We start from the raw sequence: 20,402 nt of genomic DNA on the forward strand, positions 1-20,402 counted from the left end.
ATGATGTTAAAAAGGATGACTATATAATTAGGAATGTTTCTCAAAGAGTATCCATTTTGTTTTAGATTCATGAGCTGAGCCATTTTAATTTCAAGTTTTATCATAGTCAAGTTCATTTCTTACCTAGAACAAATAGAGGAAATTCAGAATACAGAATATTTTAAAACAGGTATTTTTGGAAAACAATGCATTTGGAAAATGTGTCTATGGAGAATATAGATACAACAAATTGACTCATTTTGCTGTAAGAAGTTTATAATGTAGTGATTGAGTCAGGTACACAAAACAAGTAACTAATATTCAAACAATAAAATTCATGATCAAGTAGAAATATGGTTTAAGTGCTTCTAGACTTAGGTACAGGTGTCAACTGAGGAAGGGAATAGAAAGATTAAAGAAGTGCTTCATGGAATAGGAATTCTTTAAACTGCATGTGAAAGATACACAGGACTTGTATGGGGGAAAGCATATTCTAGGCACTAGGAATGATGAATGTCAGACAAGGTTTACGTTAGAACAGTAGCCTGGCAGAGCTGGAAGATCTGATAACACCTGGGCTGTAGGGGAGGAATAAAAGGAAGAGGCAGAAATGGCATCCAGGTCCCTTGGATGCTGAATATGGGCAGGATTTCTGAGGGAGTCAAGAAAGAAGAAAGAAGCCCAGTCACCCTGAAGTTGTTTCCAAACATCACATTCACTGCTAAAAATTTTAATGTTAAACTGACAAATGGAATCAGATTAAGGGTATAATTTTTCCATAGACACTCTCTTAAATTCATAAAGATTTATACCATTATTGTTAGTGTGAAATATAAGAAGCAAGATAGCAAAGAATCAAGTCTTAGGACAAGAGATATGGTAACTAGAATACAGAATTCTCAAGAATCAAATAGGTAAAGAGCATACTAAGTTTCTGCTTCCAAGTGTAAGTCTGTGGTCTTGTGTATACTCTCTCCAGTATTGCTTCATGTGTGCAGAATTAGAATAGGTTCATTACTTGTCAAGCAAGCACTAGCTTTGTTCCTTCATCCAGGAATTGTCAGTCTTTCTTCCTTTATTTGCTATCCTAACATTCATAAATGGCCTAGTTTTGAACTAAATTGATATTGCAAATCATCAGAACCAACATTCCCAAGCACAAAGAAGTTCTTGCCCCAACCCTCAGGTAATCCTGGCTGTGAACATGATGTTCTTGGAGTTGTTTTTCACATAGTTCTGTTCTGTTTTCAAATATTTATCCATTTAGGCAACATTGGTATTTAATACTGAAAGGACATCAGTTCTGCTGGCCTGGTACCTGGCTTCTGAGATAGAACTTTTTTTAGGTCCACCTTCTCATGATAGAAAAATTCATTTTGACTCTAAACAAATTGACTTATCTAAAATTCTTTCTACAAGTTATTTGAGTACTTCAGGGGGCGGGGTTATGAATTGTCTTGTTGGTGTCTTAGGGGATGCTGTTTGTGCCCAGCAAGGAAGGGCACTCACTCCTGTAGTAGTAAGTGAACACTCACGTGCCTGAAAATGTTTTGCACATTGCATTTCAAGTCCAGAGTCTCGGGGTTTTTTCCAAAGAGATTCATATGTGTTCACAAAGCTGGCCCCATGGCTGCACTCCAGCTCATACAGGGTTATTTGCCAAATCCAAAGAAGCAGAGAATGAAGACACTCATGCCCCATCATCCGTCATTTTTTTTTTCTGTGATCCTTACAGCTGGATATTGAAAAATCTGGAATTGATTTTTGTTTTCATTTCAAGTCAGCTGAATTGCCTGTACACATGAATATAAAGAAATATAACCAGGAAGTGTCTGTGGTATTTAATCAGAACTTGAGACATTTGAAGTCAGCCATTTCAGTAGTGTTCTTACTTCTTTTTAATCAGATTCTGAATATTCCTTTTTGCAGGTTGTGTTCCTCACTGGCTTTGGCTATGTGTATGTGGATGTTTTCCATCAGTGTGGCACAGTCTTCATCACTGTGGCCCCAGAAGGAAAAGCAGGATCTATTTTAACCAACACCAACAGGTAGGCCTCATAATTTTCCTAGTAATAGAACAGTAAGCTTTCCCTTTATAAAGTTGTAAACCTGTTATTTAACCATTCCTTCTCATCCCCATATACTCTGAAAACTTTGGATTAATTTTTGTGTAATGTATAAGTTAGAAATAGTAATTAGCACTCAGTCTCTATAATAGGTAGCAATATCATTCTTGGGTCCTCCTTCCAGTTAGTATAACAAACTAATTTACAAACTGAGACATGTGTCTCAGAATTATACCATTATTGTTAGTGTGAAATATAAGTTAACGTTTCCATGTTCACATGACAGCTTAGTAATCAGCCTTAGCAAGTAGAGCTACATCAAATGTAAATATACCACAAATTAAAATTTAAAAAAATAGTAAGAACAACCATACAGTTATAAGGTTCAATATTGGCCTCTTCTAGTTGTTTTTTTTAATATTTATTTTTAGTTGGACACAATACCTTTATTTCATTTGTTTATTTTTATTGGTACTGAGGATCAAACCCAGGGGCTCGCACGTGCTAGGTGAGTGCTGTACCACTGAGCCACAACCCCAGCCCCCACTTCTAGTTTTTTAACCATTAGAGTAAAGGTATGTTTGTAAAGTAATATATTCAAGAGTTATTTCAGTTTGTTTCTTTTTTCTCTTTCAATGTGTTTAGGATATCCATTTAAAACACACACAAGTAAATAAATAAATATACCTCTTAGAGCCACAGTTTTGACCTGAGTGTTGCCATCAGGTTTTAAAAACATGAAATAGGCAAAGGATTGATATCCTAAACTCAAGCGAGGTATGGTGGCACATGCCTGTAATCCCAGGGGCTCCGGAGGCTGAGGCAGGAGGATCGTGAGTTTAAAGCTAGCCTCAGCAACTTAGCAAAGCCCTTAGTAACTTAGCAAGACCCTGTCTGTAAATAAAAAAAAATTTTAAAGGGTGTGGGGGAGGCCTGAGAATGTGCTTACTGGTTGAGCACCCCTTGGTTTGATTCCAAGCCATATAATATCCCCAAAATTTTAAAAATAAGTCAAAGAACTCATATACCTCAAGAGGAATAATACAAAGATAACCCCTTCTTTCAAAAATTTAATTAAAGGCCAAAGATATGAGCAGAAAATCTAAATCTGAGAGGAGGAAATATAAGTAATCAAAGGAATAGAAGCTTAAATAAGATATTATTTATCAAATTAACAATGGTGATCCAATGATAATCCATAAGCCTGGAGGAAATGTAAATTGGTGTCATTTCCTGGAAAGCACTTTAGCAATATATATTGAGTTTTAAAATGCCTTTGTCTTAAAAATTGCACTTTTAAGTGTTAAGGATATAAAGAAGTGGGGAAAGATAAACAGAGAGTTGTTTATTATATTGCTAAATATAATGGCAAAATATTCAGGGTACAAATGCCCATCAGTAGGGAAATAGATGATACATAAATGTACCACAAATGGTACATCACAAAAAATAAGTGTTATAGAATTTTAATGAACTAGATAATGCTTTACTTTTGGTTATATATAATATATATACACATAATATAATCAAAATATATATTATAATATATATAATATAACCAAAAGTAAAGCAGGCTAAACATAATATTAAATATCCTGGTTATGTGTTATCTGTACATATAGACACACATACATATATTATGTATATACACATATTTTCATATTTTTATATAGATATATAAAATAAAAATTGAAACAAGACTGAAAGAAAAAGAAATAATCAAAATTGTTAATGTATGTGGGGTTGTAAGTTATTTAATAAATTCTGTATTTTAATTTTCTGTAATAGCATTTATTTATTTTATCATCATAAAATTAATTTAAATTAGAATGTAAAGTAATAACGTTAACTTGCACACTTTCATTTAAAGCCCTTTTTTATAAAAAAAGTTCTGCACTTCTCATGATGGCTAAGAACTCATTAGTTTGGATGCTGCTGATTTGAATTTATAGTATTTCAAACAATATTAGAATGTTTATTTGCCCAAAAGTGTTTTTAAAAAGAATTTTTAATTGTATAGCCCACATTTCAAACCTACACAGCAGTTTTAGAGACATTTTATTTACAGCATAAATATTAATAACAATAACTACAACCTATATATTTGGAGGTAGAAATAAAAACAGTCCAATTAACTACTTACACTTACTTGATTCATTTATTCAACAAATATTTTTAAGTGTCTTCTGGATGACAGTTGCTGTTCAAGGGTTAAGGATCATCAATTAATAAAAAGACCAAAACCCCTGCATTTGAGATTATATTCTCATAGGTTTAGAATGGGGAGGTACAGAAAATAAATATAACTTGTTTGTAGGTTTATAGGCCCTACCTGTCTATAGTATTTTATTACCTCCTAGTTAGTACATTTAAATTACTAATCTACCAAATGGATTGATCCACTTATGGTGTCAAAGCCCTAAGGATCCAATCATTGCCTAAAAGTTCCATTTTATAGTATTTAAACAATAATATAATGTTTATTTGCCCAAAAGTGTTTGCCATACTGGGGACCAATTTGGGGGCAAGATTCCAGATCCAAGCCATAATATCCAGGATGTCTCGAAACTTTTTGGTCTGAACAGCTGGTAGGATGTGGTTACCATTGACTAAGATGGGAAAGACTGTGTGTAGGTTGAGGGATAAGATCAGGAGTTTGATTACAGATAGGACAAGTTGAATATCATTCAGCTATCTAAACCACTATATGGATAGGCTATTAAATATACAGGATTGGAGTTTCAGGAGGAGCTCTTGGCAGCAGCATATGAGTGGTATTTCAAGTCATGAGATTAGTCATAAACTCCCCAAGGAGGTCAGCGGAGGTGGGGAAGAGAAGAGGATTGTGAGCTGAGCGCCATCACTTTAAAAGAACTGGGAAAAGATTTGCACAGCTGACTGAGGAGGAGTAAACAGAGAAGGAGAAGATCTGAGAAAATATATGCAAAGAAAGTGTGTCTAGGAGGAGGGAGTTACCAACAGTGTCAGATACCATTAGCAACTTGCATAAGCACACAACTGAAAGTCTATCATTTGCTTTAGCCAAATGAAGGTCACTGGAGGCCTTGACAAGAGTTGTTCTGTCCAACTGGTGGGGACAAAAGACTACCTGTAGCAAGCTTTAGAGAGAAAGCAAGGAGAGGAATAGGAAAGAGTGCATATAGGAAACGCTTTGGAGTCTTTGTATAAAAGGGGTCATAAAAGTGAGTGGTAGAGGAGTTTTCTAAGAGAAGAGAAATAACCACATACTGATAAGCTTCTATTATCTATGGAAAAGATGTTGTAGGACAGGGCTGTGTCACTGGAGTGATGGCCTTGAACAGGTGAGTGCAGAGGGTCATGCTGCACTTGGAGGGCCCTCCAGAAGAAGCACAAATGGTTCCCTTCCAGAAAGCAAGCAGGGGAAGGGCGCTGGCAGGGGCAGTTAGAGGTAGACTTCTTGTTGAACTTTCTTCTGCTAGCCTTGCATTTTCAACTTAAAGGGTCTTAGTTATTTTATTTATCTTTGTGCCTTGTGATCATCATGACAGAGAATTAGTGCACAAAAACTAGAGGGACTTGGGAGGAAAATCTGGTGTTGATAAGGGAAACACACACAGAAACATGACAGGAACTTGTAATAATCCCATTGGGAACATTTCCCAATACTGTTCGACTGTGGCTGGCTCTGTCCAGACACGATGTACTGAAAGTTGAGTTCTTGTTTGTTTCTTATGAGAATCTGATGTCCCATCAGGAGTTGTTTAATAAGGCACTATCATTTAAAAAGAAACATGAAAGAAAGAAAAGGGGACTAATGTCCTTTATTCTTTCTCCTCTAGAACTCTGGAGAAGACCATTACCTTTAGAATGTTCATCACCCAGTTGAGCCTGGCAGTGTCGGATGACCTCACCCACCACAGAGCATCATCTGAACTCCTGAGGCTCACACTGGACAATGTTTTTCTGCACATGGCCCCTGTGGCTGGCATTCTTCCGGGGGAGGAGCCTGCTGCCGCTCTCTTTCAGCTTCACTGTGTGGAGGTGTATTGTGGGGATCTGCAGTTGGACAACCAGCTCTATAACAAGTCCAACTTCCACTTTGCTGTCTTGATCTGCCAGGAAGAAAAAACAGAACCTACTCAGTGTTCCAAAGGGCAGAGTCTCCTTGCCTCCAGCAGAGATCTGGAAGAATACAAGGAGAACTGCTTTATCAAGCTCCGCGTCACCTTAACTGAGGGCAAGAGTGTCCCACTGGATGTCAACGAGTTCAGCTTTGAATTGAAACCTGCCCGATTATATGTGGAAGACACATTTGTATACTACATCAAAACCTTGTTTGATACTTACCTTCCTCACAGCAGGCTGGCTGGTCACCCTCCACAGCTCTCTGGGGGAAAGCAGGTGCTACCTCTGCAGGTGAGACAACACGCCAGGGCTTTGGTGAATCCAGTGAAGTTACGGAGACTGGTGATCCAGCCAGTGAATCTGCTTGTCAGCATCCACGCATCTCTCAAGCTGTACATAGCCTCTGACCACACTCCACTCTCCTTCTCCGTGTTTGAAAGAGGACCCATCTTCACCACTGCAAGACAGCTTGTGCATGCCCTGGCAATGCACTATGCTGCTGGTGCCCTCTTTAGAGCAGGTAAGGACACAGCAGATGAGGGTCTGTGATGACAATGACATGCTCTGGGGTAGTGGTTGAGCAATCAGTGAGAGGTAGAACATGTGGGCAGTTAAATATGCATCCAAACCTAGACTCTGCTGCTTTTAGATGTAAGGCCTTGGGCAAGTTATTGACCCTCCCCAAGTCTCAATGTCCTCATCTATGTAGTGGGTTTTAAGATTTTTGTGAAGACCACATAAAAGTATGTAAAGTACCCAACATTTGGCTTGGCACTTAATGAACACTCAAGCAATAATGGCTGTAATATTTTTGCTATTATATGATGTAGAATTTAATTCAATTTAGCAAACACTTTTTAGCAACATGCAGTCACAAGACCCTTTTTAGCAGGAATGCAGCCAGGAAAACTAGCCCAGGCCCTCTGCTCCTGGGCCTAAAATAAATCCAGTACTCGGTGATTAGTTTTCTTCATTTCTATTCATGAATACCTGGAGGTGAGAAATTCAGAGGATTTCTGTGCTAAGATGCACAAAGAGCCCCCTGCCTGCCCTGTGCCATGCTGCCTGTCTAGACGGATTGCAAAGAGAAGGCTGTCAGTGTCTCAGCCCCTCTATAGACCCAACTCCAAAAAGGGGAATGGCCATTGCTCATCCTGACCACCCTCTAGTGCCAGGCAGGTGGCCTCCTGTAAGCCTGAGGTTGCTGTTTCTCAGGGGCTCAGTGAGAGAGGTAAGGCTTCCCTTTTCAGTCTGGCTGGAAAAGTCTGCAAGGAGTGGTTTGATATGTGTATGAAAATCTTATATGGGCAATACTGTTCACCAAAGATTGAGTGTTGGGAACCATGTGGTGTCAGAATACTTTATAGTAATCAGCATCAAAGCCTGTGTTCCTGAGCCAAGTTCACTCTAAAGTAGTTTATTTGGTAGTCTGGCTCCTCATGGCCCCAGGAATTCAAGCAGAGCACCATCCCAGGTCGGCATCATCAGCCTTCTCCAGGAAAGAACATAGAAGTCTAACTTTCTGAAAGTGACAAAGGAGAGAACATCTCTCCTACCCTCTTTGTGACCATGTACTTGGTTAATGCATTCCCATGGAAGAATCAGATTGTAGCAATAAAAGGACCATGTTATCACTGGTGAGATGCCAGTAACCAGCCATGTTGGTAAGATTACATTTTCCTGCAATGAAAGTCCTAGAGTTAAGAGAGCTATCCAGACTCCTTTATAAAAGAAAACGACAAGATCAGGGAGAGGGCCCTGCCAGACCTGTTGTTTTGAGAGCTTGCACAACAATGAAGAAAATATTTTCCTCTTGCTAAGAAGTCATTTAAAAATAAGCAGTTAACATTTCAAATTTAATAGATGGGTATATTTACAAACCATTCCAGAAACATACCCTTTCAGGCAACTTTTCTTTTAACATGAGAAGCAGACATGTAGGTTACTGAGCTCTGATCTGAGGCCAGGGGAGGAGTAAGACTCTGTGTGGTCACTGGGTGATGCCAAGGTGCGGGAAGCACCCATCTGTTAATGAGCTGGAGGAGAAACCCCACCCGTGGCCCCAAGTAACCATGGCCCTTGCAGCTTGTGTGCTAAAAGTGATCTCTTCGTTTTGTTTTTAATGAGGTTTCACAAGAACATTCTGTTTGTAGTTTCTGTAATCCACTAAAAATCCTTTTGCTATCCCAATCTCACTGTATACCAAGACAAGAAATTCTAATACAGAGAGCCAAATTTTTAGAGCCTGTTGGAAACTCTGTCACTAAAAATCTATGGTCAATTGAGGATTATCTGAAAGCAAGTAGTGATCCAAGGAGTAGGATATGGACAGATGGCCAGGTGCCAAGCCTCTGGCCAGGTAGAGAATTCTTAAAGAGATTGGGCCAGCAGGGCCAGGGCTCGCCTGGGAGCGAGCACATTGCATCTCACTTGGGTCAGCTTCCATCCACTGGACTAGAGGAGAAGGTTCCTGGCCACAGTGGTAAAAAAACACCCTGACCTCATTTCTAGGGAAGTTTGTGGAGTCATTTGAAGAGTTTTTAAAAATAAGTAAATGGTAATTTGAAATGAGTAACCCTATTTGAAAGAAAGAATGTGGGCTTGAGAATTTCCTGAGGTCCCTGTCTACCTCCAAGTCTCATTTTCATGGGAAGCCAGACAGACTCCCTTTGTCAACCAAATTTCCAAACAACTAAGCAAAAGATAAGCTGGGCCCTCTGTATCTGCACGTTCTTCATCTTCAGATTCAACCAACTACCAATCAAAAGTATTTGAAAAAAGAATTGTACTTGTACTGAACATGTATATACTTTTTCCTCATCAGTATTTCCTATAAAATATGGCATTACTCTTTGACATACCTTTTACATTTATTATTAGGTCTAATAAGCAATCTAGATTAAAGTTTAAAATCAAATTTAAAATTAAAATCAGATTTTAAAATCTGATTTAAAGTTTACAGGATAATGTGTACAGGTTACATGTGAATATTATGCCATTTTATATAAGAAACTTGAACATCTTGTTATCTTTGGGGGACCTAAAACCAACGCTTTATGGATACCAAGGGACAACAATGTTTGCTTTTGGATGAAAATAATTAAAAGGAATATCCTTTTCTGGCCAAAGCAGTTTTCTGCACTTTTCTGGCCAAAGCAGTTACTACTGAGATGTACCTCTGGTCCACGAATAGCCTTCCACCACTCATACCTTCCAGATACTCTCAGACCTGTTACTTAACTGAGGATCTGTCACAATGCTGTCCTCCAAAGGCTCACTGCTGAGGGAGGGTACTCCCACGTGGCTCTTTAATCCCACACCCTTCCCACAAAAGGGGCCCAGCACCAGCCTGGGGGGCTGGCAATATGTTCCTGGAGGAAGGTGCCTTTCAGATTCCGCCTCCCCTTGGCCCTTGGCCCTTGGCCCACTCCTGGCCCTGTAGTTGTCTGGGATCAGAGTCCCGCATCCCCACCCCAGGCAGAAGGGGAAGGTCAGTGTCTGCCAGACCTGCACCACAGCCTCATTCCCATGAGGCAGCCATGGCCAGGCTGAGCTTAAGAAGGTAACAGGATCCAAAACTACCCCCTGGGACATCAACTGGGAACACTTGCTAACCTAATCAGTATGTCCCTGTTGCTGATGTTTAAACAACCAAAGCTGGGGTTGAAGGGGAGATGTTTGTGTGCCTCTAACCCTGCTCTGAAGGGAAGCACTCAACTTGGTAGGATTGGGAAAGATTAAAAATAACTCCTCTATCCTTGTCAAAAGTTTGTGTCCCCTTTACAGCACCCCATTTAGCATCTGGCCTCTCCCCCTGCCCTGTGCAGTTCAGGAGGAACTTCCCCGCCTGGGAGCACCTGCAGCCCAGAGCGCAGGCCGGCTGGAGGGAGCCCCCTGCACATGGATCCCTTTTACAGGAGTCCAGGAGGCTCAGGCAAGGAAGTCATATTAAAGCCATTTGTGAGGCTGCCAGAGGATCACTTTGATTTATAAAGTATGAAAGTTCACCATTTATGAATTCACAGTGAATGAGTTATTTCCCATATTTTGCTCCAAAGAAGCTTATTACACTCTCAATTCTAGTGTGAAAAATGAATTGCTGGGGAAATGGGCCACTTTTTCACAAATGTTGAAAGTGCGGTAGTCGAGGTTTCAGTAACCCCTTCCTTTGGTCTGTTGCAGGCTGGGTGGTGGGGTCTCTGGAGATCCTTGGCAGCCCAGCGAGCTTGGTGAGGAGCGTGGGGAATGGGATCGCTGACTTCTTCAGACTTCCATATGAGGGACTGACCCGAGGCCCAGGAGCCTTCGTGAGTGGAGTTTCCCGAGGGACAACATCATTCGTGAAGCACATTTCCAAAGGTAGCTCTCAGTTCCTTGTGATAATGCCTTTGTCTCATTCCTTCCTTATCCTACTTTTGTGAAGACCACGTTGAAGGTGTAAATGTGCTCACATCGCCTCTAGCTTGTTTGGTTTGTTAGCTTGCAGTGAAATGCTGGATTTGTAACAAAGCTCATATATAATGTCTTAGGTTTTAAACAGATCGCTGCTTGCCTGCAGTGTGTGAAAATGTTTCAGAAACTTCAGAATCTTAAACCTCCCTTTGGGAAAACAAGGATTGGCTCAACTGTTATTCCGTGTGATGAATGCAGAAATATTAAAGGTGTTCAGGATTTCTGCTAAACATCAGAAATCCTACACTGTGTTGCCTCATCGTGTTTTTTTTAAATGTAGATACAGTTGTCATAACTTTCTTAAGGTTATGGATGCATTTTGACATGGAAGCCGATTTGGAGGCGAAGCAGCCAACTTTTCTCCAGCATGATACATAAACAGTGCCATCTTGTGGCCCAAGTAGTTTCCGGGCACACGGGCCAGACTGCTGACCATAAAGAGGAGAGTGTTTTCGTTTTATCCGTGAGTTTGCTTGATGATATTTTGGTCAGGTTGGCAGTGGCTCGGGAACTAACAAGAGCCATCTGAGTCCCCTTTTCTTCTCAGCAGGAGGCAGAGAAAACAGGGCAAAGGCCTTCTTCCCCATAAAAGACATTTTACTATAGACAGTGCCACAACCCTGTCATGAGTAGGCAGGTTGCGGAAGTCTCTAGAAGGCCTCAAAAGAAGATTTGAACTTGAAATATAAGAATCCAAATCCATTGAGAGCGGGGGCCCGAGGTAGTGGGTAAGAAAACAGCAAGAGCAATAAAAACAAATTCCTTGGACAGTGAAGAGGACCACTGCCGGGCACAAGGATCTTTGGGAGGCCTGGGAACAGAGCTGCCCTCACCAGATGAGCCTGGTGGGGTCGGGGAGTTCTTCTGACACTGTGATCTCTGTTGCTCTAATTATAAAATATGACAACCAACACCTGATAAATTGACCTTCTGCAATAATTGAGGCAAACTTACTCACTAAATGTCTTTTTACTCTTTTTCTCCTGCAGATTCTGTTTGGTTCGTTGGTGTATGTGTGTTTCTTTTCAGATCACTAGAAAAAATGTGGCTGCAAAATGACATCTGCCATGTCTTCTCCAGACTAGAAGCCTGTCCTACAGTTAGTTAGTTGAGATACATGCACATTTGCTAGAGGGGTTAGGACTCTTTGAGCAAGAGGCTGAAGTCGCCATTCTTAGGACAACCAGAGTGAAGCTCCCTTCACTGCTCTCACTTGTTTTGGGTTAATATTTGGGATATTAAAATTGCCTGTGTTCTCTGTGGCACAGTAATTATTTACTCAGAATGTCAAATGATAAACTATAGTGTTTCCCTTTATTAAGACTGAAGTAATGAGGAGGAGATAAATTGCATTCCTAAATGACAATATTTCTTTATAATCTATCTAAAATACAGCAACATAACCTTAACCTTTAACATCAGAGCAAGCAAATTTTAGCCTTCAAAATGGAGCTTCATCGGGGACTTCAGAACTGCTTTGCCAAGTCTTGACAATCAGGTGATAGGATGGATCTCAAACTCTAGCCTGTCTTACTCAACCCCCTTGAAGAGTGCCATCGCCCTCCTGGGCAGATGTTAATCCTTGCCTCGTTTTCTTAAAACTCATACTTCACGTGGCCCAGAAAGGAAGCAGTGTCACTCCCCACTGGGCATGTCCAGGAAGGACACAAATGCTGCCACTGCCCCTCTCACTCCCCCACAGCAGACCTCCAGGGCCTCTGCTCTGGAATCCAGTATGCATGTGACAAAGAGGACAACCCTGTGCTCTTGTGCCCTCAGGTACCCTCACATCCATCACCAATCTGGCCACCAGCCTGGCCCGGAACATGGACCGGCTCTCGCTGGATGAGGAGCACTACAACCGGCAGGAGGAGTGGCGGCGGCAACTGCCTGAGAGCCTGGGCGAGGGGCTGCGACAGGGCCTGTCCCGGCTGGGCATCAGCCTGCTCGGTAAGGGCTGGACCACTCCCATCCAGTGCAGTTCTCCAAGGTTGGCTGCTTTGCCTCCTCCCTGGGGATGGCTGTGAAGTTCACCTCTTTTCTGTAGCCAAAGCTGAGGCTCAGAAAGGACAATACACTTGTCCTGGTGCCCACAGTGCCTCTGTGTTCATGTAGAACAGAACCCCATTTTCAGAGCCATCACATGGTCATGACAGGCCTTCCCAGGACCTGCCTGGCAGGGATGTTGGCCCACACAGACCCCTGTGCCCTGCCTTCCTTTGCTTCTGGTAGGAACTGTAGCTTGGGCTTCCATGTGGTGCTCCAAAGCAAAAAGTTAATTGTGTGGGACCCCCCTAAGCACAGTGGTGTCCACACAACACAGCAACATATCATCCTTTGCTCTTCACAGTAACAGACAGCCCTTCTGAAGCACTCACTGCTCCTATAGCAAGTACCATGGGCGCCTGCTTTTGTTTGAACAGCGCTTGCACAGTCTACACGTGTCATGTGAACTTTGGCGAGGAGCCCGCTTTTCCTCTTATTTATTTATTCATTTATTTATTTTTGAGATCTGCCTGACTCAGAGCAATTATTGTTTTTCAAGCAGTCAGATGGTATAGTTAGAGGTGAAAATTGCTATGGATGTTTCAAAACATTACAAATGTTTGAAAACAAGTTGCTTTGGAAAATCTATAAAAAGGAAGCTGTAGAGCTGAAAGTTTGCACTGAAGGATTTTCAAGGGTATATTTTGTTTATTTGCTTACAAAAGAATTTAAAACTGTACAGCTTGGCAACCTGCCACCCACGTGTCTGGGGGAGTGCGGGCTCTCAGAGATCAAAGTGACCAAGACAGTGCAGAGCACAGAGTGGGAAAGAGGGGCTTGAAAGGCTCTATCCTCCCCCTGGTCTTCAGTTCTCTCTGCAGCTGCCCCCCCACACACTGCTTGCAGCCAGCCCAGGCTGAGGGAGGAAGTAGTAAAAAGTTACAAATACAGGCTAAGTCACTAGAAATTGTTTAAGTAATAACAGTACATGGTATAGGACTCTGTCACTTGATAATGCAAGGAAACAAGGAAGCTAGTAACCTACAACAAGGGACAGGCTGGGTAAAGGACAGTCTTCTTGCTTGACTCAGCAACCCAGAGGATGTGGGTCTCCCTTAGGGAAGTTGGTCTGATAAGTGTGGACCACAGCCCTCAGGACTCTGGGCCCCAGGCTTCAGTGTCCAAGTCCTTTCTTCTTGACCTCAGCTAAGTTCTTAACCTCTAATCCTGGGTTTCTGCTTTATAAACTAGGGCTGGTAATGCCATCGCTGAGAGTAACCACAGGCACAGGGTCCATGCTGGACAGATAGCACCTGTTTGTGTTGTGTTATGGTTTCAAAGAGTATCCCAGCAAAGAGGCCTTTGAGCAATGGCAAGAGCATTCTTGCTTTCATTTAGTCCAATGGATTAAGTTGCTAAAACTAGAGGAATGAACCATGATGTTTTCTTAGGGCTTCAAGGTCACTATTTTGGGACTTGGGGACCTTTTTATGCTAAGAATTCTAGGCTTTAGTGCCCTCTACCCTGGACACAAGAGCTTCCTTCCCCCAGCCAAGCTCTTCCGAGAGTTTTCAAATGATCAGGAAGAAGAGATCTGGTCTGGCCATTGCATGGCTGTCTCCAGCGTGTTCCTGATTCACCTTTAGCCTAAGGATTCTACTTTCTTCCGCACCCAGTGAAGCCCCAGTCCTTATCTAAAAGTGTGTCTGGAAATAGAGATCAGCTAGTTGAGGACCCCTGAGCTTGTCCTACTAAGGTCACTTTGGACCTGGCTCTCACTGACAGGGTAGAGCTCACAAAGCCCTGATCTTTGCTGTGGTCATTGTGTCTCCTATGTCTTTATCCATGCTGCTGGGGATATGGCTGTGAGCTTATGCTGTCTTTTCTCATTTCTGGTAATTTCCAGAAACCTGTGAGTTCTGGGGCTGACATAAACTCCCATACTAGCCTGCCCCAGCCCTTGGGAGCTCTGATCCCAGCCTAGCACATACCCTACTGCCATTTCTGGGCTCCTCAGAGTTCATTGTGGGTGTCTCTAGCTTGACCAAAGCAACTTTCTTTCCTCCTCCAAGAGTTCTGTCTGTGTATCTCAGGACCTCTGGCTCATCTCCAAATGCCTGGTCTGAGAACTACCAGTGTGAGAGGAAGGAGAGGAGAGGAACAGGAACAACCAAGCCTCTGTATATGAAAAATATAGATTTGTCACCATTCCATTCATCCCCAGAAATGGTATTTAAAATAGCCAGATAAGATTAAATGCCTAATTGAAGTTAGAGCTATCCTGATATAGTAGTTTGAAACTCCTGGTAGGGAAATTGAAATTCTAGTTGTTCATTTCCTTCCTTTGTAATACAGAAACTTTAAGGACCCAGTTAATTTAAAAAAAAAAAAAATGTACTTAAAGTACATTTTATGGTTGACAGGCATGAATGAAGTCAGGTGACCGCCCAGATGAAACCCTCCAGCAAGGACGAGAACCTGGACTTTTCTGCCCCCCCCCACCTTCCCCTGAAGGGCTCTGGGCTTGAAAAGAGTCGGGATATAGGGAGACTTAACAATCAAATGTTCCAGGATAGGTGAAACATGGCTTCCACTAATGAATCTGGGTTTGGGGGATTTCTTGACTCTGCTTTTTCTGGGGAAAAAAACCCTGTGGAAGGTTGTGAGTCACCTGAAATCAAAGGAAATCTCCAGATGTCATGACTAGCCACATGGACCAACCCCAGTAAGAAGTGTCTTCCAGCTGTCTGAGAGAGGTCGCCGGGGCTCTGTGTCCCTTGAACAGGTTAGGGCTACCATGAAAGGGAAATGGGAGAAGACTGTAAATGAAGTAACCACTTGCCCCCAACCCATTAATATGACAATATTTCCAAAAGCAACGGCTTTTGAGAGAACTCTGTTGTAGCCTGTAGGATTGGCATCAGCCTTTCCCACATTTACCAAATCCGTTTCCCCAAATATCTGCACTTGACCCTCTGCCCTGGAGCCTGCACTATGGAAGGCTGGCAGCACTACAACTTCATTCCACTTCGTGTCCCTTCCCAGACCTGTTCCTTCTACAAACACCAAAGGCCAGGCCAGGCCAGGCCACGCCAGGCTGCTGCCTGATAGATCCATCATGGTGCTGGATCCCCACAACCGCACCCCTCCATCTCCTAGACACTCTTAGGGGCTCCTCTCAGAATCCCAACAAAACAGGCCTCTCCCAGGTGGAGCTGGAGTTTCCCTCCAGTGAGCAAGGAGGAGCTATGTGTAGCCACCAGAATCTCTCCTCAGCAGTCAGGTTGACAGATTGGAATTTCAGGGTGACAGACCAAAGTTTGCATATCTCTTCTATCAAAAACTACTGCCCTGGAGTTGGAATGTTTTCCATGCTATGGTGGGTCTCCTGTGTCTGGTGAGTTGTGGATGGAATGGTGTCCCAATTTAGGCCTGTACCTCTGCTATTGTGACAAAAAAGTACCCAGCATAAGATTACACTGTGTGATAAGGCTGGCACCAAAATAGATCAGTGACTGAGCATCCTTGCCTGATGCTACGAACAGTCACAGAGGAAGTAAAGGAGAGTCTCATAGTTTCCTTGCTTCTTAAAGAAGGGCCTCCTACAACCAAGGTGCCCAAGAAGCCCCCACTCCCCCTGCAGCCCAGCCCAGCTCTCAGAGTCCCCGGCACCCCACCTAGGAGCATCCTTCTCTCCTCACCCTTGCATCACATCACAGTCCTCTCCATGTGGCCCCCACCCGTGGGCCTGTTGCCAACAGACAAGTCTTGAGATCAGTTTCCATTACTTAAAGCCTTAGAGTTTAAGTACATGATAGTAAATAATTTACCAGTTGTAGGAATTAGCTGGATTAGACTTAATAAGAGGGCCTCAGCCCTGAGAGAAGTGGCCTCCCTCAAGGCAGGCTTGCAGAGGCCTGAGTGGCTGCTAGTTTCTCTTGGTCTGTCTGTTCTCCAGCTCATCAGCACAGAGGGAGAGACTACATAGAGAGACAGTAGCACCTGGTGACCAGTGAGATGTCAGTGTGTGTGATGGGTGGCTTTTCTCCCATCTCTGGTGCTGAGCTGAACACATGCAGTCTGATGACTCCTTCTCCAACTCCTGTTTGCACCCTGTGTCGATGACCAGAGCTGGTCAGGGCTCTGGGTTCCTTGCATAGGTTAGGGCTAGCGCATGAAAGGGAATGACTGTAAATGAGGGAACCATCTGTCCCCAACCCAATTTGTTTATTTATGTATTCTTTGGTACTAGGGATTGAACCCAAGAATACTTAAGCACTAAGCCACATCCCCAACCCTTTTTATTTTTTTATTTTGAGACAGGTCCTTGCTAAGTTGCTGAGGCTGACTTGGAGCCTGTGATCCTCCTGCCTCAGCCTCAGCCTCCTGAGCCACTGGAATCATAGGTGTGCACCACCGTCCCTGGGTATCCCCCAACCCAATTTTAATAGTCCTAATGAAAGCCACACTTGAGAAAAGACATTTCTACCAGGAATCTGGCACTAATTTAATCTATTGGTATTTTTGTAATAATTTCCCCATTTTTGTATTCTTAAGCACAACCTTTCAGAGAAATCAGATAATGAAATGATGAAACCAGTAGTCTTTAATCTGATGCTGCGCACTTTACCTGTCATGGAATGATTTGAGGAGAAGACCCAAAGTCCCTGCCTCTCCATTACAGGGCTGGTGGTCTCTACCCCCGACCTTGTGTGGCCACTGACCCTTGATCTTACAGGTAGAGAGCGGAGCATCTGATTCCTCAGCTCCAACAAAGTGAGGGACGCTCAGCCCTGAGATCCAGGGTGGCCTGGGCCAACCAGTAGCAGCTAGCTCCCGTCACCTCCTGACATGTCTTCAGAGGGTTAGGGTGGCATAGTTCAGGGTGGGAAACAGACCTATCACTTCAGTTAATTCTTAGTCTGTCAATTCAGAATTTTAAATGACCCTTTCAAGACCTAAAGGACTGGAGCCCATGAACATTCAGATCCTTAACCTTTGACCTGGAGAAACCAGCCTTTTGTTCAGTGAAATATTGCTTGAAATTAGCAGGTCACTAACTGAGGTCTAGAAATCTCTATTTGTAAGAGATTCTGAACTGGTGACATTTGGAGTGATAGGATTTGACATATGTAAAATTTCTACCAGGGGTGTGGGGGTTTTCATCAACCCTACCAGGTTTAAGTTGAAAACAGGAAATTCTGTCAAGAACTCTAAAAAAATTTTTACTTCTGAGTTCGAGAACCCGCATCTTCATCCTGAAAAAAGTCAGGACTCCTGAGGCCTTTCCTAGACTGGCCATTGTTCCCATGGAGCAAGAAGACACATCCAGACGAGTGGCCGAGGGATGTGTTTCATTTGTAACAACCTTAAGCTCAGTAAAGGAAATGGTGGTCCTGTCATGAAGCAGTTGGAGCAAATTAGTGAAGCAGGGTTTTGGTAGCTATTCTGAAGTGAAAAGTAAGTAGCCAAACCTCAGTTGAAGTAAGAGAGAAAGAAGTTTTTCCAAGATTGGCAGAGAGGAGAAGAGCCTGTTTTATAAACAGGATAAGTGAAAATTTTGGTGGTTAAGAGCAGACTGTGACTCATACTCCTTGGATTCAAATCCAGGCCTAACCATTTAACAGCTGTGTGACCTTGGGAAAACTCCTTAACCTCTCTGTGCCACAGTGTCCTCTTCTGGAAAATGAGGTAAACAATGCCTGATTCACGGAATTTTAGGATTAAATGATCTCATACAGGTGAAGCTCAAGCACTCAAGACAGGTTAGCTATAAGGAGAGACCATGATTATACCAATGGTTACTTTTATTAAATAATCATTAAATCATAATATTGATGATACTGCATTATTGATAAGTGATCATCATTATTCAAAGTGGAGGCACTCTTTTTTTTTGGAGGCGGGTACCAGAGATTGAACTCAGGGGCACTCAACCACTGAGTCGTATCCCCAGCCCTATTTTGTATTTTTTATTTAGAGACAGGGTCTTTCTGTGGCTGAGGCTGGCTTTGAACTCGTGATCCTCCTATCTCAGCCTCCAGAGCTGCTGGGATGTGCCCCACTGCACCCGGCTTTGCCCCACTCTTGATTGAGTGGAAGTTTACTAGGCCGTGCAGGCTTTCTGTCCTGCTGAGGAATCGTTAGCTCTTCTTCTTCTTTTTTTTTTGCTGGGTGAAGAGGTTTAATGTGTAGGCCAACTGGGGAGGACAAGACCCCCAAGGCCCCAGCCCTTCTCCCATGACGTCCCGGGACCTGTGTGCCTGGGCCAGTCCTATGCCTGCCCCAGCCCTGAGGCTCCCTGGTCCCAGGGAAGCATGGGAACGAAGCTGGATGGCTGGGGGCTCGGCCCCCAGAGTTCCTGTTGGCTCTTGATAATGTGTGTTGTCTTATTTGGGGGAACACACATAGGTAGCACTTGGAAATAATCTGCTGTGGTTGATCCTGACACTGTGGACCAAACCCAGTCCGCACATTGTGTTTCAATGAAGATAAAAAATGTCTAATGTAAACAGCCCAAGGTGTGCTTACATAATTGGTAAATAAATGTAAAGAACTTTATATTGAGGGTGGGGATTCATTTTCAATCCAAATAAAACTACATGCCAGACTGAGCTTTTCATTTTCTGAGGATTTTAAGCCTCTGTACTTACTGGGGGCTTTTGTTATTTCAGGTGCAATTGCTGGTATAGTTGATCAGCCGATGCAGAACTTCCAGAAAACATCCGAGGCTCAGGCTTCAGCCGGACACAAGGCCAAGGGTGTTATCTCTGGTGTGGGGAAAGGGATCATGGGGGTGTTCACGAAGCCCATTGGAGGAGCTGCTGAGCTCGTGTCCCAGACCGGCTACGGTGAGAGACTTACTGATGAGTTTGCATCATGCACCCAGGTTCCCTGGGGTCCTCTGTCCTTTCACATGGGAAAAGAGAGAAAAGTAAAACAGACAAAACAAGCGGCCTTTCTTGCCTCCCTGTGCTTATTGACACAAAGTAGGATTACACTGCTGAAAAAGAAAAGAAAATTACAAACCAGAACACCAATTGGTAATTTCCATTAGCAATTTCAGAGGAGATTCTTTGATTCTGTGTCTCAGAATCTTTTTTTACAGTACACTTAATAAAAAGGATTCTAATGAAAAATAACCAGTTAGAGGTCGAGAGCAATATGGAGAACACACTGCAACGGAGAAAAGAATGACCACTGTTTCCCCCGTGAGGAATCTGGAAGGAAAGGCAGGATATAAGGCAGGAAAAATCTAAGAGCCAGTGCCGCGTGTGGGGAACCTGCACAGAGCCAGGCTGGGCCGGTCTTTGGGTTGGGGTGGCTCTCTCACTTGCAGACGCCATCCTGCTGTTTCCAGACAGGCCGGTCCCTGGCCCACGGAACTGGACTCTGCAGTGAGAGCCCTTTCCCCAGGCGGACAGCAGGGGCCCTGCAGCCTGTGACACTACTTGTACCTGGAAAGTCCACGCCAGGGCCTCTCTCCCACACACGCCTCTCCTGTGCTGATTTTCCACGATCTCAGCAGAGCACCTGAAAGTGACTTTTAGTAAACATGTGACTGGAATTACATTTTTACCTAAGATTGCTGTCATCATTCTGGTCACGAAGCAGGGCCATCCAGCAATATCTCAGACCACATGAAGGCCAGACACCTAGCACTCGCCTGCCTCTGGCCCTCACTCCCTGGGTCTCACTGTACTTGGGCACCCTGCACTCAGGAGGTCTGAGCCGAGGCAGCCCCATCAGGGCATAAAACTAGTATCTAAAAGGGAGACAGTGGGACAGAGGCCCCAGGGAGGCAGCCAGGAG

At 43.3% G+C, this 20,402-nt stretch overlaps 1 protein-coding gene across 3 annotated transcripts in view; it reads left to right on the plus strand.

Annotated features, from left to right (window-relative positions):
- Positions 1 to 20,402, plus strand: part of Vps13b (vacuolar protein sorting 13 homolog B) — a 736,334-nt gene that overhangs the window by 709,959 nt on the left and 5,973 nt on the right. For all 3 annotated transcript variants that reach the window (XM_076835849.2, XM_076835851.2, XM_076835850.2), the window contains 5 exons: positions 1,909 to 2,027; positions 5,867 to 6,672; positions 10,335 to 10,511; positions 12,384 to 12,554; positions 19,265 to 19,441. In XM_076835849.2, the coding sequence (XP_076691964.2) occupies positions 1,909 to 2,027; positions 5,867 to 6,672; positions 10,335 to 10,511; positions 12,384 to 12,554; positions 19,265 to 19,441 (1,450 nt within the window). The remainder of the gene's footprint in view (positions 1 to 1,908; positions 2,028 to 5,866; positions 6,673 to 10,334; positions 10,512 to 12,383; positions 12,555 to 19,264; positions 19,442 to 20,402) is intronic.

Source organism: Callospermophilus lateralis, chromosome 16 (assembly GCF_048772815.1).
Source record: "Callospermophilus lateralis isolate mCalLat2 chromosome 16, mCalLat2.hap1, whole genome shotgun sequence".
In the NCBI taxonomy this organism is placed as follows: Eukaryota; Metazoa; Chordata; class Mammalia; order Rodentia; family Sciuridae; genus Callospermophilus; species Callospermophilus lateralis.